This window comes from Gorilla gorilla, chromosome 1 (assembly GCF_029281585.2).
Source record: "Gorilla gorilla gorilla isolate KB3781 chromosome 1, NHGRI_mGorGor1-v2.1_pri, whole genome shotgun sequence".
Classification (NCBI taxonomy): domain Eukaryota; kingdom Metazoa; phylum Chordata; class Mammalia; order Primates; family Hominidae; genus Gorilla; species Gorilla gorilla.
The window spans coordinates 165,461,538-165,489,282 of record NC_073224.2 but is presented as its reverse complement, the minus strand read 5'-3'; the positions used below and the strand labels follow the sequence as shown (position 1 = coordinate 165,489,282).

The 27,745-nt window shown below is 37.2% G+C and overlaps 2 protein-coding genes across 4 annotated transcripts in view; one reads left to right on the top strand and one right to left on the bottom strand.

Moving 5' to 3' along the window:
* TNNI3K (TNNI3 interacting kinase) overlaps positions 1-27,745 on the top strand; it is a 304,957-nt gene that overhangs the window by 230,487 nt on the left and 46,725 nt on the right. For all 3 annotated transcript variants that reach the window (XM_004025984.5, XM_055366048.2, XM_055365994.2), the window contains exons 22-23: positions 20,398-20,457; positions 23,304-23,473. In XM_004025984.5, coding sequence (XP_004026033.5) covers positions 20,398-20,457; positions 23,304-23,473 — 230 coding nt within the window. The remainder of the gene's footprint in view (positions 1-20,397; positions 20,458-23,303; positions 23,474-27,745) is intronic.
* Positions 812-14,786, bottom strand: LRRC53 (leucine rich repeat containing 53). Its single transcript, XM_031016506.3, has 4 exons — positions 14,699-14,786; positions 11,588-12,403; positions 6,739-7,254; positions 812-3,639 (listed from the first exon to the last, which is right to left on the bottom strand). The coding sequence occupies exons 1-4, from the start codon at positions 14,784-14,786 to the stop codon at positions 1,316-1,318; spliced, it is 3,744 nt and encodes a 1,247-aa protein (XP_030872366.3). The 3' UTR covers positions 812-1,315.

Below are 27,745 nucleotides of genomic sequence, written 5' to 3'. Positions count from 1 at the left end.
TTCAAAATAAGAAACTTAAGTCATTTCCTAGCAATTCTGAATAGGAAGGGAAACAAAAGAGGCGGGGTATGTAGGCAATATTTATGTTGTTCTAATAATCTTATAAGGTTTATAAAGCTTATTTATTATTATTATTCTACCAAATGCAGATATAAAGATGTATAGACCTAGACGGGTGTAGAGATAGGAGAAGAGGAAGTTGATTTCCCTTTTAACCTTTTTGTTCCCCTACTAAAAAATGTAAAATATTATAATATTCTAAACTGTGAAGGTATGCTTCAAATATTTTTTACAGTGGTCTCAATAATTAAATTATTTGAATATATCTATATTTTTCAAATAAGCATGGCTTTGAATGAGACATGTTTGTTCTGTTACTGTTTTTAAATTTAATATTTATATTCACATTTAATTCCAGTGTATAAGGAGGAGTTCTCACTCCAAACAACAGTGGCATGCGAAACCCAAGAGATCAGACCTTGAAAGCTATGCACTAATAGGTTATTTAGTTTTCAAAATCTTAAATTAATAACAGTTGGCAATAAAGCTCATTAAAAGTCCTTTTGTTCAGGATCCATTGTGTCGATGTTCAAGCCCTGTTCTTCTAAAATGATTGAAGCTGAGATCTCCACCTAGTGGATTTATAGGATTTTGCAGATCTTTATGGGAACAGCCAACTATCCCTGGAAATCCTTAATTTTTTTCTCTTAGAGAAATAACAAGTTTTAAAGACTTCTACTTAAATCTAGGATAATTGTCAACAGGACAATTGCAAATGTATGAAACATACCAATATGCATATCAGTTAGACTACAGTTAACAAAGCTGAATTTTTATTTTCATACTATAATTAGGAAAACAGATCAAACACAAATATGAATATATAATTATCCATGTAGAAAGCAATATTGTAATACCACTAATTGAGATGTGTATAATAATTTACATAAAATAAACATCAAATGTAAATCTGCTCAAATACTCTTCTTATGCAGTTTTTCATTTGTTTAAGGCTTTTTTTTTTTCAATGTTTGCTTCCTTTTGCAAGACTTGGCAAAACTTTTCTTACTTGTTTTTTCATTCCTTAGAGAAGCATACTCAGTTAATTGTGTCAGACGTATCCTATGACTCCATCTTTGATTTTTGTCATATATTCAACTCTTTGGTTTTATTTTATTGATAACAAAGAGTTACTGAGGACGTTGTTGTCCTCCAAAATGATGCACTCGTAATGCATGCAAAGGCTAGTGGGTGTTTGTCCTCTTGAAGAAAGCTAAAGTAGAAAAGAATTATTATTTGAGTTATTTTGTTCACTTTATTCTGTTTCTAAAGGTGATGTAGTAGCATATTCAGCAGATGGTGGATACAGTACAGGTTTTGGAGCAGAATTTTCAGCTTCATTTATTCTGCTAGGAACTAAAAACACCTCATTTTCTGCCTCAAAACTGTCTTTTAACCCTGGTAAGAAGGAAAGCGCTTCATGTGTCTCCACTGTCATTGCGCCTTCTTTATGTGCACTATCTTTATCTGGTTGAATATTTTGAACTTCTCTAAAATTATGTACATTACTGTTAATTTCAGGATCTACTTCACTGCAAAGTATTCTATTTTGGGTTTCATGGGAACTTGTGATACTTAAATCTTTAGCTGTAATGGTCTCCTCGGCAGAGCTTGCATCATGTAATATATGTTTTTCACTTGTTCCATTTTCCCAAGTTTGCTGCCTTTCTTTTGTGATGCCTTTTAAGGTCATTTGTGAGATCTGAATTAACATACTAGAATCTGTCTTGCTTTCATCAAGCATATTTTTCTCTTCTTTCTCTACTATTTTTATCTCTAGTGCTTCAGTGCCGTCATTTCTGGGCAATGCATTTGTGCTGTCAATTCCTTTTTCGCTACTATTGGTTAGGTGCCAAACGGCTTGACTACTAACAGGAGAAGTACTGATATCCTTGGGAAGTTCTATTCTATTTTGGTATGGAATTGAATTTGTCTTCATAAATGATAGGTTGTTCTTGGATTGTGTTTGGGGAATGAGAGAGGAATCATAAGTTTCTGTTTTTGAAAGTTTTTTTTCTACATCATTTTCTTCCTTATCCATAATACAATCTTCCACAATTTGATGTGGTATTTGGGGTTTTGTCATTAATGTTTTTTCTTTATTTTCAAGCTGTGCATGACTTGAATTTTGCTCTCTGTGTTGTAAGGCTTCATTTTGGTCTAAAGTGTATTCCTTGTTGTAGCTGTCAGTCTTGTGAGCATCTAAAAGTTGTGTTTGATTCCTCGGGGACAAAGAAAACTGATTTAACTCACTGGTCTTTGATACATTCTGTCCCATGTGCTCAGTGGACTCCGTTGTCCCTTGGTCAGTAGCCCCCCTGGAATGTTGGAATGGTAAAACATCACTTCCTGTATTTTCCCAAGTAGTTGGTAAATAACTAAGCACTTTTGATTCAAGCTGAGTTGCATCTTCCATTTGCTCAGCTGAGAATTGAGAATGTGAGTGCCTGTGCTCAGCATCAGTGGGTGTAGGTTGAGGCAATTTTGATGTGTTTCCATCAGGAATTTGGCCAGCTGAGTAACAGCTGCTTTCTATAGAGCTCTGGTTGACTACAGACAAGTTGTTAGCACTGAGCAGGGGGGCACGTTTAGTGTTTCGTTGGTAATATGGGGTCTGCTTTGAGTCATGTTTCAGAGGCAGCCTCTTTGAAGTGAGTCTAACATAGTTGCTACTCTCTGACTGTTGAAGAAAATCTGCAGAAGACACAGTATTCATTTTGGCTTTTGTCTCAGAAGTTTTGGATAATTTCTTAGGAGGCAACAATACCTGCTTGCATTGCTTTGGGAGACCTGACAAGGATTTTTCTGGATGGACTCTGACTTTTCTAAAAGGATGTAAATTTAATTTTAACTTTTGTCCTTTAATTTTCCCTTTGAGGTCAGACTGAGGGGTTCTTTTCCTTTTCAGAACCCATGAATTAGTAAACCATTTTTCTCCTTTGTTTCTCTCCCCAGTGTTGCTAAATTTTTTAACATCCAACTTAGTCAGTTGGTTACTTTGATTTTTCTGTCGTTTCCAAGGGGTTGATATTTTGGGTGACATCATCGACCTATTTATTTCTACTAAATCAGGATCATGGAAGCTAACCCTCTTTGGGGAATATGCTTTCTTGGTTTTTGTTGATAATCCTGATAAATCTATGTTGTCCTCACTCATAAGAAATTTTTCTATTGCACTGTTAATTTGGATTTGCTCTTTCTCAGGCTTTGAGTGTTGTCTACGATTTGGCTTCTTTTCTTTCATGTAATCTTCAAATTGCTCACAGGGCACATATTTACAGATGAGAGAATTGTTTGGCTGAAAATACCTAGGTTTGCTCTGTTTTAACAGTCCACAAGGATCATCATATTTTGATCTATGTTTTTGTACGATCTTTTGTACATAGTGTTCCTCAGGCTCACAAGGCTTGGATGATGAGCTTGTAATAAAATGTCTTTGCCTATGAGGGTGTAAGCCATTGTCTTCTTTTTCTATTGGAGGCTGCCATGATTCATTTGTTAAATGCTTCTCAAGACTTTCTCCTGCCAAGGCTGAAGCGGGTGTTGCATATCTTCTTCTAAATATGTCACTGCTGATATCTGTGGAACAATAAATGCAAGAATTTAGCACTTAGCAGAGTTTTATTACCCCAACCAAACAGATGCGTAGAAACCTTATGAAAAGTATAAAACTGACTCCTCTGATAATTGCAATTCTTCACTGTTTCCTAATTTGTAACCAAACCTACAAAGGACATTTGTCAGTCCCATATGTTTTGCAATGACACTCTTTATGGTCACACTGCAGTCAGTTGTGATGCTGACTTAAAAGTTGTGGAGTTAGAAATATAAATGTTATTTATAGTCATATATCTTTAGTTGTTGGTTAGGTTAGCTTTAAATATGAATAATATGTAAATCCTTTGTAAATGGCTATAGTAATTTTTTCCTGAATTCATTTCCCATTTGCAACTTAAATATTGGGCAGAACATGGGTGCAATATTGAGTAATGTTCAGGTTTCAGATAATCAATAATAAGATAATAATTTGACAACGAAAGGGAAATACTTGCAATACTATTGACTCAATGAAAGCAGAGACCATATCTGTTTTATTTCCCATAACTTAATAAAATGTTCATTAAATATTTGTTAAATAAATAGGTATTTTGAAATATAGCCAGGTTTGTGTGGCAGCAGTCTTTACCTGGGACTTTTAAAATGGTACAGATTAATATAATATTTAATCTTATTAATCTTATAACTTCTTCTGCTAGCTTCTTTTAAATGTCTGCCTGCAAATTCCTCTTCATGTTACAATCTTTCATTTACTAAAGGAAAACAGTACATGATGAACCATTCAGAAAGGAAGCTTCCTTTGACTGTTTGGGGACAGACCATATCTACAGCCCTATAGGCACATGTGGAAGAAGGAAACTTGTACTGGCTTCTTCTTAATGTCTGCCTCTAATCTCCTTTTACACATTAAATAATATTAATGACAAAAATAATAGTAATACCATTAATTGAGCACATGCTAAGAGCTAGGCATTGTGCTCATAATGTACATTCATCATCTCTTTTAATACTCACAAGAGACGTGATCCATTGGACAGATCCTACTGTCTTATAACTTTTACAGATGAAGGAATGAGCTTTAAAGAAGTTGAATGCTTTCCCGTAGTCACACATCAGCTAAGTGTTGAAACCAAGAATTGAACCCAAGTCTATCTGACATTAAACGACCCTATTGTCTTAACCACAATGCATCTAAAATTTAAAATTATTTATTAGTATACTTTCTATTGTTTCATGAAATTTTTTCATCCAGAGGAAGAAGTTTTTTATTCCATGAGAAAAAAGGAAATCTTAACTGCAAAACATCTTAACCACAAAAAATCCTACAGCACTATTGCTATTTAAAAGGCTAATTTTTTTTTTCCTTTTTAACATTGTTAGGTGTTAGGCCTCAAAATTAACTTTTAGTAGACAGGAGATGTACTCTCAGCTCCTAAGGGTGGGGATACTCCATCTCCAATTTTCCCCAAGAGGTAAACTAAGTTCCAGACTAGCATCTAATTCCAATCTAAGATCTGCCGCCAACATTCTGGGTGACCTTGGAGAAGCTGCTTGTTCTCTGTGTATTAGAAGGTTGGACTAGATGGGAGCTTTATGTAAGTAAACAAATTATGTTGGGGAAAGAATCTGTAGCCTTTGTCAGTCTCAGAGAGTTCTGTGACTCAAAGATAAACATTAAGAACTATTAGTCTAGATCTAAAGTCCTCTCTACGCTGGAAAGTCTATAATTATTTTTCCAAGTCAGAAGGCATAATCAGAGTGGCAATTTTTCTTTACCGATTTCTGTTCTGGAGCAGATGTGACCTTGGCTGTTTTCTCCTCAAATACCTGCCCTCTCTAGTTCTGGTACAATGCCTGGAATAGAGCAGAATTTCTGGTATTTCTTAAAAGTATTCATGTTAATCTGACAAACCAGTGTTCTCAGTATGAAAACAACAGACTGGGTTTTAAATGGTTAAGAGAGCACATCCCCTTCGGTTATAGGAGTTTCCCACAGAGAAGTTCAGGCATTGGACAAAGTTAAAAGATGAAATGAAAGATCTGCCTAAGGTATGATTCTAATGAAAGGGTAAGTGCTTATTTCTTTATAAAATAAAGCCAGTCTGACCTGGTTTCTATGGCATATGTTTCTTTCCTCAGCCATCCCTCTGTTGTGTGAAATCATCAACCCCCAGACACTGGTAAGAACTGGAGTGTGGGAATGCAATGGAATAAACTCACATCCTACCTTATAACATACGTGAAATAACATATGGTTTTATTCTTACCCAGTCGCCCCAAAATGCATCCTTAGGGCCAGACCCCTGTGGTAAGAATTTCTTGATACAGCACCTCTGTCATTCATACTCTTAGAGAAAGCTCTGCTTGTTGTGAACCAATTCAAATAAATGACAGGAACCTCTTTACAGAGCAGCTGTCAACATTTTCACTGCTGAGCCTGAATGCGTAGCCTTACTATTCAGGAAGAAAAAAGAAGACGTTTAATTCATTGCCTTCACCTAAATATTGACATCGCCCATGTACAGTGGGTAGATGTCACGGCCAGATTCACTTGGCTCCCAGCGTGGGACAATGAATTAAGTCCTGACTTTCCCTGGACTGGGAAGTTATCATCCCTGACAGCTCAGCAAGCAAAGTATGTTTCTTGACATCATTCCTGAAATGAATCACTAGCATTAGAGGGCCCATTCTTCTAACATGTCATGCTCTGGGAAGGTTGCTTACTGCAGAATTGGCATTAGAGCTCGAAGGATGTTGGAATAAAAGCTGATACTAGCTATCCCATAGATCTTAACAGCACTATTGCTATTTAAAAGGCTACTTTTTTCTTTTTTTAACATTGTTAGGTGTTGGGCCTCAAAATTTACTTTTAGCAGTCAGGAGATGCACTCTCAGCTCCTAAAAGTAAGAACACTTCATCTCCACCTCAGCCCACACACACACACACACACACATACACACACACACATATACACACACACACAGTATTTTTAGAAAAGGAATAGACTAGTTCTATAGTGATTTTTATAGCATTTCCTGTTGAGGAAATTAAAGGAGGGAGGCTCCCTCCTTCAAAAAGAATTAAACGGAGTGGGATTTTCTAAAACAAGACAAACTCACCTTCTGTTCTTATTATATGGTGTTGCAGAGTTTGAGGCTGGACTTCTCCAGGCTCAAGATTCCATAGCTTTTGAACTTTCCTTGGATTATATGTTGTAAGTAAGCCTGCTTCATTAAAAGCTGTCGTATTTCCAGGAGGCTCTGAACATTCCGAATGCAGTAATCTACCATCCTGGCAAAATAAAGTGCTGCCTACCCCATGGTTTTTCTTTTTCAGGTTTCTAAATGATCCGTCAAGGGTTGCAGACTCAGAGGCCGTTGTTGCTTGATGGCTATTTTCCTGTAAAAGTGGCATTTCCTTTCTGGACCCCACAATGGACATGACCTTTATCTCGTTTTCCTGAGTTAAGTGGCAGTTGCAGTATCCCTTAGTGTGGTAATTTCTTGCCTCATGAGCACACAGGGGTTCATCGAAGGTTCTGCAACAAAGGTTTTCTGATGTGTGTTCATTTGCTTTGCCTTGTTGGAGTTTCCAGTTAAATACAACTAAACCTAGACAAGTGAGACCAACAGCTCCTGTGACAAATAGAGAGACCATTAAAAGATAACATCTTGGGAAGAAACATATAAATCATCAAATGTAAAAACCACAAATATAAAGGTTAATGGCTTGAAAGATATCAGAATGGGTAGGAAGTCCTTCACCATTTGGAAAAATATCAGTCCAGACAGAGGCTACCATTGACATTGTTCTGCTTTCCAATTTGGATCTTTATACCTATTAAAAATTATAAGAAACAACACCATCTGGAATCTCTTTGGTAGAAGAAAAGGCTGTTTCATGAACTGAAACTCATTTAAGATAAAACAGTTCCTGCAGTAACATTATTTTTTCTGTCTACGTCACCTCCTTTTATGAACTCTCATAATAGAGTGAATGACGTCTAATCTCAGACTGCCTGGTACTGTCATTTCATGTTCTATGTAGTTTGTCCTCTGAATAAAATTGCAAGATCCAGTGTTTCTCAAACCCATATGCCGACTCTAACCTGTTTCTATTTCACTTTTTCCTGTCTTGACAAATGGCATCCTCAACCACCTAAATGTTCAAACCAATGTCCCTGAGTCATACCCTGATTATCTGTCTATCACAATGATTTCCCTTGTTTTTTCACCCTTATGAGGTGTATTATTCTGTTTATTCATTCATATGCTTGTTCGCAGACTGTCCTCCTCTGCTACAACTGAGCACTGTGAGGCAACACATCCTTTTAGTCCTGTTCAACATTCTATCCCCAGTGTCCACAACTCTGAGACAAAGGAGGCAGAAATATTTATTAAATATTCTTAAATCAACAGAAGGGATTCTGTTTATGAATTCTGATAATGAAATCACTGGTGATCTAATCTTATAAATCCTCAAGATGTGATTAGGAAGATATGGTGTCAGTACAGATTGAATAAAGAGATCTGTGCCCTAAACCCACATCTGCCTGAGGACAGTGCCCTTTTCTGGAAATAAAGACAGCATTCCAGATTCTTTGACTGGCTACACCATGCCTAGTTTTATCCACTGGAGACAATATTAATGAAAACATATTTTTAAAACTTAAATGAAAAGGGAGGGTATCAGGTCATGATTGTTTCTTTTTTTCTGTTAAAGATGAAGAGTAAACATGGAGAATAGCAGTTTCTGGTAAAATCCTCAAACCATTGTATAGTTTATCATATCTTGAACTCTTAAATCTATTTTAATTCATTTGCCAACAATACACTCTTGGAAAGTGCTATAACATATTGAAGCAATCTCTATTAAAGGCACATTTTTAAAGTTGTTGCAAAATTATGTAAATAATAATCCTTTTATTGACAGATAGATTCTAGAGTTTGAATTATCCCAAACAAGGATTTTGGTTTTAAAATGTTAAAGAATATATTAAAAAATTAAAAATTAGAACCACTCTTTAACTCATATGGGTAAGAAAACTCAAGATTCAACGCTATGTTCTGACACTTTTCTTGGGTATTTTCTAATTCCTCTAACACTTATTTTTTTTTCTCCTTTCACAAATGAGGATAACTAATACTACACAGGGATTAAATAATATATGTGACATGTTTGATACAGTGCTTTGATTCAGTGAATGTTCATTGTGATTTGTGATTATGATTACTGAGCTACCATTGTTTAGGTTTTGCATTGCTCTATTGGTTCCTGGAAGACTCACCTGTCAGGAACAAAAAAATCCAAAAAATAAATCATTATAATGATATTTTAAATGACTAGTGCAGTTAGTAGACCAAATAATGAAGGAACAAAAGGGCTAAGTTTTCTTTAAGACAAGAATCAGCCATTGAAATGAGAGTAAACATAATCTGATTATAGGATACAGTTTCTCCTCTAATTGTGTCTGAATGGCAGGGACCCACTCACTCCCCTGCTCTTGATACTAGGTATATATCTGTATCCCATTACCAGTCAGGTATGGTCACTTTCCATTAGTGCAGAAAGCAAAAGCAGCAAATGAAGCTTGTAGGCAGGCGGAATGTGCTATTAAGAAGACGTTTGAATTTTCTTTGCCATGGGCATTGTTTCTATTTTTAAAAAGTGTTCTAACAATCTATCTGTGTTGGCAAGAGAAAAAGGGAAAATTAATGATAAGTTCTTATTGAAACATTAGAAACACATTACAGCTTCATAAAAACTTTTTGTCTACCAGTTCATAGTGTGTGTCAAGATATTAGTGTTTGATGCCAAATAACCATTTATTAGTTTTAAATTTACGAATACAGCTATTTATATTCTTTGGAATTTTTATGACTTAGATATAGCTGAAGAAGAAAATGGTCTCATAGGCAAAATTATAGTTCTAAGTGTTTTTCCCACAATCTAGAAGTATAGATAACTCACCACATGTATGCTTCAGAAAGAGTGGAATCTTAATGGAGCAAATTAACATCAAAAATCAGTCTTTTTAAAGAAGAATCTCTTCTCAAAGCACTACAATTTAACAATTATTTGATGAAAGATATATTAGTATGATAATTCACACCAAAACTTAACATATATGTAATCATATTTATAATTTATCAGAATTTATTCATGTATATTAAGCTCCCAGTCATTTTGACAAAACTTTTGGAATCTTCTAGAATTTGTATTCATCTCAATACTAATAAAGAACTGTTAATATAGCTAAATATATTTCCGAATACATATTTCTGAAAACAGATGTAAAAGTAACTAAAAGATACTAAAAATTGCTCTATTATAATATTTCCAAAACGATGTCCTCTAGAACACAAATTCAATGAAATCCTCTATGAAAAAAAGGGATCATGGCCAAATAAGTTCAAGAAATGCTCCATATCACACCTTCTTCTTAGAAATTTATAGTGCTTATTAGAAAATGAAAGGTTACGAGAAGTGCTGCAGTGAGTATACCTGTTTCACTTTGCTTACCTTAGTACCTTCTAAACCTATGTGAACCCCACCATCTATTGCCTATGTGTGCATCTGTGTGTTTTTATTGGAATATCTATTAATTATTCACCAGTGCTAGTATTCTAAGAAGCACATTTAAGGGAAACCTCTCTGCTGCCCTATCACTTATGTCTTTTATGGTAAATTATTTCTTAGCACATACAATTACTGACATAGTTACATGTTTTTAAAAGAATTTATTTTCCTAACATTTGAATTTCCTTCCAAGTGAGTTGGATTACTGCTGATGGTAGTTCCATTGTCTATACCTGATGCTGGTCTCCATCTATTCTGATTAAAAGTGTAATTGTCAGGAAGTAAAAATACAATCAATTAATTCACTAGATAACTGTTATAGAATAATGATTTATAGCACATATTTAAAATACGTCAGCCTTGGATGCCATTTGTTGGTCTCTGGTCTCTCTCTCTTTCTCTCCCCACCCCCTCATCACCATGGTTACCCACAGGTGCAGAGGATTTCACCGTGCACTGAGAGCATAGAGGAAAACACACACATCGAGCTAGATAACTTAAGAAATCTCATGCATCTTTGGTCTTCAACTAATGACACTGTCATTTTATATTATTCATTCAGTGAGATGTAATGATAGCTGATGCATAGTTTCATAAATTTTAAATTACAAAAAATATATAAAGAATTTCATATTATCCTCCCCTTAGTTGGTCTGGGGAAGTATGGGCCAAGTTTACATAGAGTTGGACAAACAGAAATCTTAGAAGAATTCAAAACCCCCCAACAGGAGGAAAACCAAGGCACAGAGAAGTTAGATAATGCGTCCAAAGTCACACAGCTAATAGCAGAGCCAGGATTCAAACCTAGGCAATCCAACTACAGAGCTCATTTATTTAACTACTATGCCATACAAACACTGCAGACTAAGGTGTATGAGATTGCCATAATAGCATCTCTTCGTCCATCTGTGAAAGCCCTCTGACTCTTACTATACACCATGGAGAAGCATACAAATGTTAGTGCCTTGAGGAAAGAGTCTATGTCCCATCAGTTTTTAAATATCTATCTCCTAGTGTCATAACAAATGCACTAGTACTCTTTGGTGAAAGGATGATTGATGAAATATAGATATTATTCCTGTATTATACACAAGGAAACTAAAGTCTAAATAGCAAGTTAACCTGTTCAAGATCACCAATGCTATTTATACCAGGGCTGGAGCCCTTGAATTCTGGTCCAGGGCCCTTTCCTCTATGTTAGACAGCTTCCCTGAAACAGGAAATTCTTGCAACCTGTGCCAAATCAGCTAATATCCTCCCACATCTACTGGCAACCTCTCCTTTCCATAGCCCTGGCAACCAAGTGTCTGAGATAAGCATCACTTAGCATGCTGCAAAAATATGGACAAGAGAAGAGAAAAGAGGAGGGCACACTTCTCCCAGGCATACCTGCGAAGCCAAGGACAGTCAGCAGGGCCACATCTGGCCCTGGGAGGAGGGGACTTCTGTCCTTTAGAACCAGAGTGAAGTTGGGAGCTTTGGAATCACAGTTGGTCTCAGACAGCCTCAGCACACTCTGTGCAGCTGCCACAGCTGCGGTAGATGGCTGGCAATTTAGGTCCTTGGCATTCCTGAGCGTGTGAGCAGAAGACTTAATGTAGTTTCTTAAAAACCGAGCAAGGGGATGGAGATCACAAGTGCAGCTCCACTGGTTCTTATCTAAGCTCAGAAGGATTAACTGCTTCAGTGGAGTAAACACATCCGGCATGTGGGCTAACCTATTTCGGGAAAGGTCCACTTCCTGTAGTTGAGGCAGGGGCCGGAAGGCATCTTTCCCAATGTAGGAAATAAAATTGTTGGATAAATCCAGATACCTGAGACTGTGGAGATTCGTGCCTCCGAAAGAACTGTCTGTGAGATTAGTAATCTGATTCCCATCCAGCTGGAGCCGGGTCAGGCCGCTTGTGTTTCGGAACCAAGACCCTTGTAGGGTGCGGAGAGCATTATTGCTCAGCACCAGCACCTGCAGGCTGTGAAGCTTGCTGAAGGTGTGATCAGTGAGCGAAGAGCTGGATATTTGGTTGTGCTCCAGCAACAAGGTCCGCAACATCGTAAGGCCATGCAGGGCATCTTCCTGAACATCCTCGATACCATTTCTGCTTAGGGAGAGCAGGGCAAGATTAAACAAGAGAGACAGGTTTGTGCTCTCAATAGAGGAGAGATATCCATCGGTGATGATTAAAACCCTCGTGGTCATAGGGGCTGCTGTGGGGAAAAAAGCACAGACTAGATGCAGGATACACATGAGTAGGAGGGAGGGGGTATGGTGGAGAGCAGAGAATCAATATCCTCTGAGCAATCTTATCACCTGGGTAAAAACAATAAACAATACAAAAAATGAAAATGATTTTCTGATTTCTAAATTTGAGGGGAAGCTGGCTATATATCAAAATGATGGATTTTTATATTCTTTGCTGCTGTGACATGTTTGTTTGAGAAACATAAACCCATCTGTTACTTTAGATGTCAAAGTTAATTCATTGTTTCGGATTATCTTCATCGATGTTATTTTGAAGGTGTCTTTTCAGGCCCTCCCTCCGAGGCTATGTACTGACCTGATCTAGCCCTGCAGATCCAGGACAGAGTCAACTAAGAGCTGAGCCTGTGTCTGACCCCCATAGTCAGTGTTCCATAGCAATGTGTATTTATGCTGTGAAGTCAATCATCTTTTCTCCCAAACATAAAGGTGCGTGTTGGGATGGGGAGAGTGAGAAGGAGCATTGATTTCTGCTTTCTAGCCCCAGGCTAAAAGTTGGCAACTTGGTAAGGATATATATTCAATCCAGACAACCCAAGTACCTGTCAGTGAGGTTCTCATTATAGTCTGGGCCATCTTGGCCTCCTGTCTAATATCTGTTCCCTCCAATGAAGTCCATCATGTGATGACAGGTGGTACTCAGGGCTTCCAACTGTTAAATCCCTTCACCATAATCACCTCAGAGCTATCACTGCTCTGTCATTAGAAATCAAAGCATTTTAACTCAATAGAGATGTATTATAATCAGGAGTTATTGTAACACATCTTTATCATGCTAACATTGTTTTGACTGCAAATGACAGTGTCATAAGGATAGAGGAGTCCATTGTCACTGGGAGGTCTATAGGTGATCTTAGAATAGTCAACCCCAGGGAAGCAAATCACAAATCCCTTAGGAAATTCAGACTGCATCGCAGAAACAAAGAGATTAAAAAATATGTAAAAGACAAAAGATTCTTAGAGTGCCTTCTTTTGGAAGAACTGTTCCCATCCCTGCAGCACAAGCAAGCTTAAATCCTGGTGATTTTTTCAGCATTTATGATTGATTATTAAGGATTCTATTAATTCTGGCCTGTTCGGCATTTTGTTTCTCTCATCATTGTTTTAGATATGGGATGAAGGAGGTTTGTTTTCATGGGTCCCCAGTCCTTTAGGGATTTGCTGACTCTGAATGAGCAGGCTATTATTTCTGTCAATTACTTCTTGTCTAGGTCTAGACAGAAACCCCACTCACAATTCATCCATTTTATTCTCTGTATTTATGAAATCTAACTTCACAAATATGGTGTTCTGTAGATGAGAAGGGGGATATAGAGATGCAACAATGTAGATGAGAAATATTTGTTTCTTACAGACATCAACTATCTCTGATCAGGAAAAATAAATGTAGTGAAGTCAAGAAATCCATTTTAGATGGTGAGAGTTTAGTGTTAAAGCATCTTCAATACTGATTAGAAACAATATACACATCAACTATCCATGAAAACTTCCCTGTCCTGTCAAGGATGGTGACAACATCTACCTCCTAATTATCAGAGTCGTGGGATATTAGAAATGGAAGAAATTATCCTCTTCCACTCTGTCGTAACTCAAGCTTGTTTATGCAAATTTTCCATTGGCAGAGCTTATAGCTTGTTTATCTCTTCTTGGATATCAGGATGTAAATCACATTCTCCTCAAATTTGTTAATAAGGTGTCTTATTAAATTGTTGACTTAAGCAAGCAATATGTAATGAATACAGGCAGTGTATCTTGTTAGCATTTCTACAGCTCATTTACCACCAATAAAAAAAAGACCAGACTTTCAAAATGAGACGCACTTTGATAATAATCTGTTTCACTGGTACATCACTTAATCTTACTAATGCTGAACAATTGCAGTTCAGGTTTCTGATTCATTTATATTTCTTCCAGCTGGTGGTAGGGTTCAAATCTGCACAAAGTATGTACAAAGATATTAAAGTGATGTATTTGTTAAGTGTGTAGCTGGATAAAATGGTGATATTCTTTTGCAATAGCAAAATATCTCAGTTACCTCTGAACGTCTTTAAATAGTTTTGATTGAGACCATCAGGAACAGGAAAACAAAATATTGCCAGTCTCTTTAGTCATTGTATGAAGTGTACTCATTAAAGGGTTACCTCTTAAGCTGAGCCCAGAGAACAGTCAGTACAATGAAAGGTATGGCAACCAATTTTCCAGGTACACTGAGCACTGCTTTTTAGAGTTGTTAGTTTTATTACCTACTATATAGGTTAGCTGGTGACAGAGGGTTACATCTTTGGTGCACACCACACATGACTCAGGGCAAGCTGCCACCAACCGCAACATGATGGCAAAGAGTACCAGCCATCCACCTGAAAGGAAAGTAGAGGGCAATGTATATCATAATGTTGGCATTCACTGTCCATTATTTCAATACACCAAACATTATCTTACTTAGTTCTTTTAATTCTGCAACCCAATTGGAGACTAAAGAAACAGCTCAGGATGGTTAGCAAACCATCCTAAATCACATAGTGGGTAGGTATTTAACCAAGTCTTTTAACTTTCAATCCAGTGTTTCTTCTAGTATGCAAAGCTAATCTCAGGCACTGAGTCTTACATGATTACAACTAAATTCTTACTCCTTATAGATTTAAATGCCACACCTAGGGAGTGAGTATGAAGTCAAGATTAAGCTCACAAGCTCTACTTAGCTTTGAATTCAGCTCTGTTTTTACTGACTATATTATCTTAGAAAAAATATTTCTTTTTATTTTTTGCTTTTTCATGTGTAAAATAGAAATAATAAATGTCTACAGTACAGAGTATTATAAGAGTTAAATGGGTACTCTAAGTGTTTAGTAAATGTTAAACTTTACCTTTATTTTAAAGCTTTCTCAACCCCCCAGTGAAATATTTAACATCATTTGAATTTTATGTTCAAAAAAGACAATTCATTTATAATATCTTCCCTGGTTGATTTAAAAAAAAACAAGGAGCAAATTATAATAAAACCCTCTACCTATATAATAAGATAGTTTGAGAACAAAATAAAATGTAGAAAAAACATAAAATGATTAATTCTATCATTTGTTCAACAAGCATTTGTAGATCACCTTCTGCATGCTAGGCACTGCTCACAGTACTGGGCATAGAGCAGGGGCTGACAAGCACCTGCCCTTGTGAAGTGTACTTTCTATAAAAGGATATAAACAATAAACAAATAATATAAAATATGTATTAAGTCATATGGTGATAAGTGCTCTAGAATAAATAAAACAAGAAAAGGGGAAGATCGCATTGACTCGAGGGCTCTAAATATGGCAAACAAGGAAAATCTCTCTGATGAAACAACATTTGAACAATAAGCTGGAGAAGGTGAAGGCATTAGTGTGTCGTGGTGGAGAGGATCCAATGCAAAGTTCTCAAGGGCATGAGGAGGTTGGTGTGATGACCAGAGTGGAATGTGTAAGAGGAAGAGTAGGGCACAGAATCATAGGAGCAGGTTGTTGTATACCTTAGAGATGAATGCAAAGACATAGCGTTTTAACCCAAATAACATGGGAAGTAATTGGAGGCTATAGTGAGTGGCATTACTTGGTCTGATGTATATTTTTAAAGATCATTTTAACTACTGAGTTGGGAACTACTTTTAGATAAGCAAAGAACATAAGTAGCAAAAATAGGAGGCAATTGTAGTAATACAAGGAAGGAATGATGTGGTGTAGAGAAGGATGAGAGGTAAGCATATTCCAGATGATTTTTTATCATAATGATGCAATTTAATTTAACAAATTTGAGCTCATTTAACCTGTCTGATGGAATGTGCTAGGTGTCTAAGAGTAAATAAACCATTGTATCAAAGAACTTTCTAGCTAGTGATAGACATGTAAATACCTATCTATAGCACAAGGAGAAACGAAGTAAATCTAAATGCAAGAGAATAATTACTTTGTGGAATAACTTGGATGCTTTAAGAAGGATGTAGCTCTTGAGTTGGGCCTTGCAGTGTACAGTGAATTTCCATGGGCAGAGAATAAGCATTAGGTAATTCCAGTCTGAGAAAACAGTAAGAACAATGCCCTGCATGGGGCAGCAGATCTAATCTCAGTTCATTTATTTTAGTCCTACCTGGCTGGTTAGTCGGCCTCATGGATGTGTGGTTCAGGGGCAAACCAGAGATTGAGGTAGAATTTACACACAGACTCCAGGGCTTTTTCCAGGATCTCTTCTCATTCTCTACTGCCTATTTGTGATAAGGAGGATTCTAACATGACCTGCAAGATTCCTGTCCCCTGGTGTACATGCCATGTAGAATATCCTCTCCTTCAGTGTGGGCAGAACCTGTGAATATGATGAGATATTACTCCCATGACTATGTTTCATCATATGACTAAAGGAAGATTATCCCAAGTGGGTCTGACCTAATTGGGTGAGCCCTTCAAAAGCAGAATAAGTTTTACAGCTGGTCACAGAGTAGAAGTCAGGCATGTGCCCTTGCCGGTTAGGAAAAAAGCAAACAGCCATGTTGTGAACTGCCTATTTGGCAAGCAGCTGTAGGCATCCTCTAGAATTTGAGAGTCATTTCTGGGCAACAGATGGCAAGAAAACAGACATGTGTCATACAACCAGAAAGAAATCAGTACTGCCAACAACCAATGCGCTTAAAAGAGGCCTTGAGCCTCAGATGAGAATCACAGTGCCTGCTGACTCCTTGATTTCAGCCTAGTGAAACTCTGAGCAAAGGACCCGGCTAATCTATACTGGACTCCTGACCAGTGGAAACTGAGATAATAAATGAACATTGTTTTAAATCACTAGGTTTATGGTAATTTGTTATAAAACAATAACTAATACACTCCAGTTGCCCTGAATTCTGTCCTCTGTTCCTTCAAACAAGCAAACCATCAGAATTTTAATTGTTTCCTAAAATGCAGAAGTGGTCTACCCTCAGGCTAAATGCTATAAAGAGAGAGAGAGAGAGAGAGAGAGGTGGGAAATATACTAGTTCCTTTTTTCTAAGTGACTCACTCCCCTCCAGGACCTACTTGCTTTTATTAACTTTCCAGTGCCTTCAGGTAGCTGTCATTTACATTTTGTCCAGAGTTTCTTGTTGTTTTCTGTAGGAGGGTTGATCTAATATAAGCTACTTGATCATTCAGATACTGAATGGTAGTATCAATATAATTTGCTGGTATATAAGAGGCAAGTATGATAGAGAGTCAAACATCATCACTTTTTTGTGTGTGTTTTTTGTTTTTTGCTTTTTTTTTTTTTTTTTTTTTTGCCTCTGCAAGCAGAAGGATGGAGTTTCCATTTACTGAAATGGGAAAGGCTATAAATATAATTAATTGCATGTATGAGTTTAGAGTTCAGGAGAAAGTACTGGGCTAGAGATAATAATCTGGAAGTTGTTTTTTAAAGACATAAGACTGAATTAACTCCTCAACAAATTAATTTTAAAGGGTAAAGAGACTCAAAGACTGAGTCTTGGGGCAATAAAAAGCTTGAAGATAAGGAGGAGAGATGAAACCAAAAGAGGAGACTAAGAAGAAGCCAATGAGCTCAGAAAAAAATAAAATAAGAAAATGGTGTCCTCAAAGCCAATTGAAAAACATGTTTCAGGGACAAAGGAATTGTTGCTTATATTTAATGCTATGCCAAGCGAGATGACCACTGAGATGTAACCATTGAATTTAGCAATGAGATCTTTGTAACCTTGACAAGGGCAGTTTCAGCAGTGTTGTAGGAGAAAGCCTGATTAGGATGGATTGCAAATGGGAGAAGGGGAATTAGAGACTGCAAATTTGGTAACTCTAGAACAATTTTGCTGTAAAGTAAACAGCAATGGAACAGTAGCTTGAAGGAGAACGTTAAGGGTTTTATTTTGCTGTTTGTTTTTAAGATAGGAGAATGTATAGTATGTCTGTATGCTGGTGGAGATTAAACAATACAGAAGGAACATGAACGATGCAAAAAAAAATGGATGAGAGAATTATTGCTGGAGCACACAAGTGAAGGAGTTGGCCTCAGAATCAGGCAAATTTCATCCACAGAAACAAAAGTGAGGGCAAATTATGTAGGTCATAGGTGAGTAGGTCAATGTAGTAGTGGGAGCTAGAGGTTTAGGAGAGAGGGAAAGGTACAAAATAGCCATCCGAAGTGTGAGAGAGTGAATGGGCTAGAAATATGTAATAGGCTCTCTGAATAGTACTGACGGTCCATGGGAGATTAGAGGGTCAAGATTTTGAAGTGAGACCAGGCAGAATGGATTCAATGAAGTTTAGGATTCTTTCAATACTGTACCAAATGCAAGATGAAGCAAGGGAGTTGAGGATGTGTGGAAGGGAGTGATAGTTGGAAGTGAATCTAATGATAAATGTAAATGAAATATAAGGTAAAGGGAAAGTGAGTGACAGCGAAAATATGATGAAATGAGCAAAAAAACAAGTAGGGAAAAAGATAGGCAGATGGGTAGGTAGGTAGAAAGAAGAGCATCTACTTTAGGACATATTTGGAAATGCTCGTAATAAAAAGCTCTTGTTTTGTTTTGTTTTGTTTTAAGTGGTAAAATGGCTTCCAAGTACCAGTGTGATCAAAGCTTGTTGGAGTCAGGTTTCTAGAAGAAGTGAGCTAGAGAGAAAGGGACAGCTCAGAGAGTTGTCTGATAAAGATTGAGAGGTTAAAGAGCATGGTTGGGTGGAGGCATTGGTCATGACAGGGTCTAGGGTATAACTAAGGGGCTGAGTGACTAAAGGAGTTTGGAGGACAAGCTCATTGGAGAAGAGTAGGCAAAGGAACCCAGAGGTCAGGCTATTTTCATGATCATTTGCATGGATAATAAAAGTACAAAGAGTAGTGTTAGAGAGTATGAAGTAAGCCAGTTTTTAAAATCCCCAAAGAATGAGGGGGTGTGGCTAGACTCTGGTGGTATAGCCTGACAAGCTGGTGGTGTTTAGAGGAGAAGCCATTTGGAAGTAGCAGTGACAGCAAGGAAGACACAGGGTTTTGCTCACTCCACTGCTCCCACTGCTCCCACTGCCCCCACCAACCTAGAGATACAAGGAGTATGTGAGAGGAAACAGCTTATAAGGGAAGCAGTGTTCTCAGGGGTGGGCTAGATAGTAAGGGAGAAATTGTTCTACTAAGAATCTAAATTAGTTGGTTACTGAACCTGAATGTTAAATTGGGCTCTCCACCTCCTGGCAGTGAAAGTTTCAAAAAGGGAGAAATGATAGGGTGTATGGTTTTAGGATCTGACAAAAGAAGATAAATAATTTTCTCAGAAGAGGCCAACATTTTCTAAAATTCCAAGAATTTTTCCAATAATCATTTTTATATCCCTTGCAACTGGAACAAAGCTTGAAATATATTTGGAATAAACATTTTTTTAACCAAACTCATCTGACACAGAGGTTCATAATGGGCAATATCTTTAATGGCACTGTCTGAAGGTAAAAAGCTTATCTTAAACCCTAAAGTAAGGCATAGTCCTGAGGTTTCTATCATCATTTAGTTTTGAATCTGAGATGATCTTTTCAAAAGTGAAGTTCATTATAAATCTAGCCTTAGCAGTTCTTTTTATACACAGTGTGCAGTGTATTACAAGGCACTGAGGTAGTTAATAGTTTTTAGTATTCACTATTATTCTTTCATTTTGAAGAGGAAACCTGCCATTTAAAAACATGCAAAGCTAATTAAAGCTTTTCCACTATTTCATTATCTGAATGTAGTTGCAAATTCTGACTTAAAACTCTTATCAGAGGGAGACTCAACATCCCTCCATGAACAGCGAATGAACATTCAATTAACACTTCAATAAAAGTGTATTTTAAATAAAAATATACTTTATTGTTAATCTCATTCCTTACAAATGCTAATACCCAATTTTAACATCCAAAGAGAGTCTCCTTCCTTTTATTCTTAAGGGAAAAAAAGTTATTTTTTCTATTTACAGGGAAGACCCGAGTTTTCTGAAGTTGTCACGAAGTTAGAAGAGTGTCTCTGCAACATTGAGGTAAAAGCTTTAGCTTCTGAAATATGTCCATAAATAAGCCCTGCATATCCAAGGCTGTCAGGGAATGTAGATGAGCTGGTACTTATGAAAAGTTACTATGAGGACCCATAACTCCATCCATATTTACCCTATTCATTAAATTCCTATGGTGGAGCAGAATTAGCTGTATCTACAGGGACAAAGGCAAAGTCAGAGTGAATTCGAGACCTTCCAACAAATAATAGGGCAGGCAAATGGACACAGTCATGCTCAGCTTAAAAAATTGATAAGTAAAAATTGGAAAGTATAACAAATACATTAGAAGGTAATTATTTAATCAATTTTTATGCAAAAATTCTTCATACAGAGATTTGTAAGCCATTGTTCATTTACATTCAATGCAAAAAGACAAATTATCAATAAAATATGTTCATAAATTAATTGGAATGCATTGCTTTCACACCACATATATGTTGCTTAATGTGATATATGTTGGTAATCAGGCTAACGGAATTTTCTTGCCTTATTAAAGCTGTTTGCTTTAAGTTTCTCTATAATTGCCTTAATTTTCTACACACCTGGTCAAGAGATAGCATTTCAAAATAATCGAGGGAGCTAAAACATGCACACTACTTGAAAAATAATATATTCTCAAATGGAAATAAGTGCTACTGGTGGAGGAAGACATACATCACACATAGAGGATCACATATGCATTTGCATATGCAGGGAAGGGGCAACAATAGAGAGAAACAGCATCAACCTGAGATTGCACCACTAAGTCTCAAAGTGGAACCATCAAGAAAAGTAGGATTTTTTTTCTAAAAAAAAAAAAAAAAAAAAAAAAAAAAACTCAACTAAGAGTCATTGGACCTAGTCTATTGGAAAAGGATTTGCAGTTACAGCCTGCAGTGAGTGGCTCTGTCTCATGACTCTTTGCTGGAATTTCTAAAGAAAACTTTTGTGTAAAAAGAAGCTTCAGTGTTTAGACCTAAGATCCTCTTTCCCTTCTCTTATTCAGTACTGGGACTTACAGAAAGTGGGGAGAAGTAGTCATATATTTGGTGGGGCTTCAGCAGCCCCTGTGGACAAAAGCATCTGCCAGAAGCCTTGGGTATTAAGAGACACCTTCAAGACTTGAATTTAAAATATCCTCTCATTTTGAAACTTAGGGTTTGAATGAGTTTGTTTCGAGCCTAATGGGATAGATATATCTGGAGGTGGATTCCAGAAAAAAGGAATCCACCATGATAGGATCTACAAACATGATAGGATCTACAAACATGATAGGATCTACTAAACTAGCTTGTCTTATTGTAATATATTGATCAAGCCTCTTATTTATACTCTCTCCCCAAGGGAGAAGATGAATGGGCTATATGCTGAGAGAGCTTGCTGGACTGAGTTGCACTAATTAATGGATGAGAGTCAGCCTAAAGAGGCTTGACTTGTGCAGTTTCATAAGACCTTATCCTCTCTATTCTTCAACTTTTCAGTCAACGGTTTAGATCAAGGCCAAGAGGGAGCTACTCATCCCATGTGCAGATATAATCAAGTTAAGAGGGACAGAAAGTATTTGAAAGCAGGACTCTAGATCTTGGAGGATGAAGTAACAGGACATGTCTAACAAGAATAATTTTAACAGGAATACATATAAATATAATGTCCTGCAGCAGAGCCAAAGAAAAAATAATAAAAGTATCAAATGGTGGAGACCTGGCTTAGGAGCATCATGAATGCTAGTGGATAATAAGCTCATTGGGAGTTAAAATATAAAGTGACTATCTTGCTGCAAAATAAAAGATATGATTAGTCTTGTTCTGAAATGGCAAAGTGGTATCCAGTTGTGTCTGTGAGCCTTTTAAAGGAATAATTAAAACTGGGATACACATTTTAGAAGACAGAGATTTGAGTGGTGAATAAGCTGAAAATCACGTAACATGAAAACCGGTTGAAGGAACTAATGATGCTTATCACAGAAAAGAGATAATTAGGGTGAGTCCAACAGGTTTTTGTTTGTTTGTTTGTTTTTGAGAGAGAGTCTCGCTCTGTCTCCAGGCTGGAGTACAGTGGCGCAATCTCAGCTCACTGCAACCTCTGCCTCCCAGGTTCAAGCGGTTCTCCTGCCTCAGCCTCCCCAGTAGCTGGGACTACAGGCGCGTGCCACCACTCCCAGCTAATTTTTGTATTTTTATTAGAAACGGGGTTTCACCATGTTGACCAGGATGGTGTCGATCTCTTGACCTCATGATCCGCTCACCTCAGTCTCCCAAAGTGCTGGGATTACAGGTGTGAGCCACCACACCCAGCCAAGTCCAACAGGTATTTTAAACATCTGAAAAACTATCATGTGGTAAAGGGAGTGGCCTGTTCAATATGGGAAAAGACTTGCCACACATTAAAGCATTTTTCATCTTATAAAATTGATGTATTCTTGGAAAAGTGTGTAAATTCATTTTACATGAAGGGAATAATTTCATGTAAAGGGAATAATTTTAGCTATGATTTAAAGGAACTCTGCCATAAATCTTATTGCCATAGTGAAGAATGTGAAGAATCTTTTGATCATTGAATAATAACCTTCTAAATATATTTTATGAATCTGAGTTGGGCCTACTGTGTTTTTAGAAAGATGAGCATAAATTTAACAGGCGAGCTCTCAGCACAGAACTGGGTCAAAAAAGTAAATTAAGCTAGCCAGATGTTGCCACTAGACTTTTCCTGAAAGGAAAAGCCAGGAGCAAGCTGAGTGAATAGAAATTAAAATATGGGAAACCTTGGAATACAAAGTTAAATCCATATTTTGTGTTATGTCTTCACACCTGTTGGAAGTATTAAACAATTGAAATTGCCCCTCCTCCACTCAGATGATGTCTCCTGCATCAAGTAACAGCAGTGGGTCTCTCTCACCTTCTTCTTCTTCTGATTGCCTGGTGAACCGGGGAGGACCTGGCCGGAGTCATGTGGCAGCATTAAGAAGTCGTTTCGAATTGGAATATGCTCTAAATGCAAGGTCCTATGCTGCTTTGTCCCAAAGGTGAGTGGTAATATAAGCAAATCTCACAGTAAAGTCTTATTTCAGAATCTTATCAAGACAGTCAACTGATTTGATTACTATTAACAGGGTTTGATTACCCCCTGAAAAACTTTGAAAGAGGAGTTTTCAGCCCATTTTTCTTATGTTATGACTAAAAATTAGAAATTTTATTATCTGTTAGCCTAGGTCCTCTAGTTGCAAGTAACAGGCATTAACCTAGCTTAAGTAAGACACGTCTATTTCAGAGCAAAAAAAGGGATTTATTAAAAGTATTCTGAAGCTATTTTATGGCATCCAAGCAAGAATTCCTGTGTGGAAACCAGGAAACAGCTTTGAGGATCTGAGCAACAGAAGTTCAGCGTTCTAAGAATTACCATATGACCCAGAAATTCCATTCCTAGGAATATACCCTAAAATTGAAAATAGGTACTTAAACAAATACTTGTATTCAAATGTTTATAGAGCAATATTTATAATAACCAAAAGGTGGAAACAACCCAAAAGTCCATCAACCAATGAACAGATTGATAAAACAGGTTGTCACAACAAAATACCATATACTGGATACATAAAACAACAGAAATGTATTTCCACAGTCTGAAAGCTGGAAGTCCAAGATCAGGTTCAGCATGGTTGTGGTTCTGGTGCGGGTTCTCTTCCTGTTTTCTAGAAATCCACCTTTTTTTCTCTGTCCTTATAAGGCAGGGAGAGCTCTAGTGTCCCTCTATCTTCTTATAAGGGCACCAACTCTACTGGATCAGGGCTTTACATTTATGACTTCATTTAACCTTAATTATCTCCTTAAAGGCCTTCTCTCCAATTTAGTCACATGGGAGGCTAGGGTTTCCACATATGAATTTGAGGAGGGTCACACTCCAGTCCATAGCAATAGGTAAATCTATAAAAACAAAAAGCAAATGGGTGCTTCTAGGGGATAGTGAGGAGGGAGAAATTGGGAGTAAATGCTTAATTGTCTCCGAGTTTTATTTGGGGCTGATGAAAAGATTTTGGAATTAAAATGGTGGTTGTAAAACTGTGAATGTACTAAATACCACTGAGTTGCTAGTTTTAAAATGGTTATTTCTATGCTATGTGAACTTTACCTCGATGAAAAAAGAAGCAAAAACAAAAAGATTAAGCAAAAAGGTAAGTCAGAAAAAGAGAAAAAGAAATCAACATTCTTTCATAGCTAGCTCTGCCATTCACATGCCCCAGTTCCCAATAGATAGTCTCTTTGTCTCTCAGCTTAAATGTTAAGTTTCAAAGAGAAGTATATCTGTCATATAATGCTATAATAATTCTGTATAATAACCCATCCCAGAATTCAGGGATATACAATCATAATCATTTATTTCTTGCTCACTTGTTTGTGGACTCATTTTGGATGAGCTTGACTCTGAACTACAGATTGTGTTCAGATCTATTCCTTGGGTCTATCAACCTCCTTGGACACTCACATAGAAAAATGTACTACCTGGGGTATATTCTTCTCACAGACAAAGGCTAGTAACTCAAGAGGACAAGCCCAAATTTACATGCACATTTAAAGTCTTTGCTCAAGTTTTATCCTCTGACACCATTCCATTGGCAAGTTTCACAGCTGACTTCAACGTCAATAGGAAGAAAAAATATACTTGATTTTTAGTGGGAAGAATTGCGAAGCCATATGGCAAAAGGCATGGGTAACTGGAGTGGGAATGGGGTCATAGTTCATTAATATAAATACGGTTGTCAGGGGCCCCTGTTCTAGATGGGGAGCAAAGAAGGCAGTCACTGTGAGCTTCATAGATACCCTGAAGAGTGCATACTTTCCAACCCATGGAAGACCAGAAAAGACTAGTTTAAAATCTTTCTCCGTCCACGTGAGCACCAAAGCATTTGCACACAGCCCAGTTACACATGCACACTCACACCCACACCTGCATATACATACACACTCATACACTCCATTATCAGAGTAAAAGTTCTTAAGTGGGAAAAGATTTTCTGGAGTTAGCAAGGGTTTCTATACAATCTACAAATTGCAATTGTTGCCTTTTTAGCTGTAGTTATTATATTCCTGATCTGATAAAGGAGTTGCAGCTGCAGCTATGAAGAGATGGGACTCTGATTCGTGAAGTCTTTAATCTATAAAATGTCATGAAATTAAGTATTAGTAGGTTTGATTGATAACCACACAAACTGGACACCATTTTTTATTGGATTTTAGTCTCTCGCGGAATTTCAAAAGGACCCATAGGCCAAGACTACATTAGATTTGGTCACATCATCATCTTCCAGTTCTATCTTCTGTTCTTACTCTCTACTTGTGGCTTTTAAAGCTATTTCTCTGAACAGCCAGATTTTGATATTTCTAAAGCACAGTCACCTGAGGTTTGTCCACTTGAGACAGAGGTTAAGAGGATGAGCTGTGGAATCAGACAGATGTGAAGTTAAATCTTGGCTTTGCCATGTACTAGCTCAATGACCTTGTCAAGTTATTTAAATCTCACATGTAAAATACTGATAATAATACCAGATCTTAGAGTTGTTTTAAGGAGAGGTACTATTGTCATAGTAGTGACAGTACTTGATTGAAAGATGCCAGCAGAACCAAGCAAAGAATATAGGTCCAAAAATGTAGGCAAGTCACAGAATTTACAATACACGGAGAGCTACACAGAATAGGAGGCACAGCAGCAGTCCCAGTTAGGCAAATGAAGGGTGGAGGGGACAGAGCTTCTCTAGCCTTCAAGAATCTAGAGATGTATACCACTACTAATTTTTCAAAAAAAACTACATGCTGGGTGAAAAAAACCCATAAGCTTTTTTGAGCTGCTCCTGTTGATATTCTCATAAAGTGTTTTATAGCCTTCTGGCCCTTCCTGACTGTTATGGGAACTCTGATAAGGGTGTATCTGTCTGCTAGGTGCAAGTTACTCTTAACAGCGTGGCATTTCCCTGAGGATTTGCTGTGAGGGTGCATTCAAGGTCAGTTTGTTAGTACCATTCCTCCGAGTAAGCTCGATCCTTGCACTACTTGAAATCAACTCTAGGAATCGGTAAAGCGTTTAGCTAAGTTTTAAAATGTGTCAAAATAGAAATTATGTATGTTCTACTCATTACTGTATCCTTAGTATCTATCTAGCAGTATGATTGGCATAAAGTCAGTAAGAAATATTTGTTGGGCAGATAAAGAATAAAAAATTGGATAAATTGGCTCAATAAACAGGAATTATTTTTCACTTGGTGTGTAATCAGTGAATGAGCCTTAACTATTTTCTCTTTTCTTTCCATTTAAATAGCTGTCACTATTGAACATCCTGGGCACTATTTTAAACACTTTAAATAGTCATCTAATTCAGCCTTAGGAAGTAGGTATTCCAATTTTTATAGATGAGGAAACTGAGGCTCATAGAAAAGGTAAGCAACTTTCCCAAGTTAATGGAGAGTAAGTAAGCAAAGCTGGAATTCTCACTCAGGACTCTCCTGTGCTTTCTGAGTTTCTCTGGCGTAGGAGGTGCATGTTCCAGAAGCTTGAAATATTTTGCCAATACTTGTATTTGCTGGACTTCCAGTTTCTCCTGAAAGGCAATCTGTGAATAACTGAAGCTATTTCTCCCAAGCCTGCCTTTTCAGCTTGTGTATATGAAGGCAGAGGAAGTGAGAACAGCGATCAATAGGTGTTTAAAGTCAGAGAGCCCAAGGATATAAGAATTGATGGACTAAGTACAGGAGGGCCATGAGTTTAACAGCTTGTGAGACAGTGGTTCTCAACTTTGGCTGCACATTAGAATCATCTGGGAAGCTTTTACAAGTACCAGTGCCCAGGACCAATTAAACCAAAACCCATGGGGTTGACACCCAGGCATCAGAATGCTTTAAAGTTTCCCAGGTGATTCCAATATACATCCAAGTATAAGAAACATGCTGAAAGAGAATGATACAATGCTAACCTGCCAGTCATTCTGTAAGAAGGGGATGCAGCTAATGAGAGAGGAAAGAGAAAGCCAAGGTGAAATAGCATCTGTGACCAAAGGGGACCATTTTGATGTCTTATTACGTGCATCATCCCTGCCAAAATTCCTTGCAATGTACCACTAACTTCTGATCTTTGGATTTCCTAATTAATTCAAGTTACAGAGTTAAAATGTAATTTTTTAGTATAGCATTGTGATTTTGAAAAATCAGTACAAGGTTTTTCCTATAGTCCCTACTAATGTATGGATGTGGGGACACCTCAACAATGTCTTGAAAAATGATGCATTTACTTTTCAATTTTTGGTCACGAAG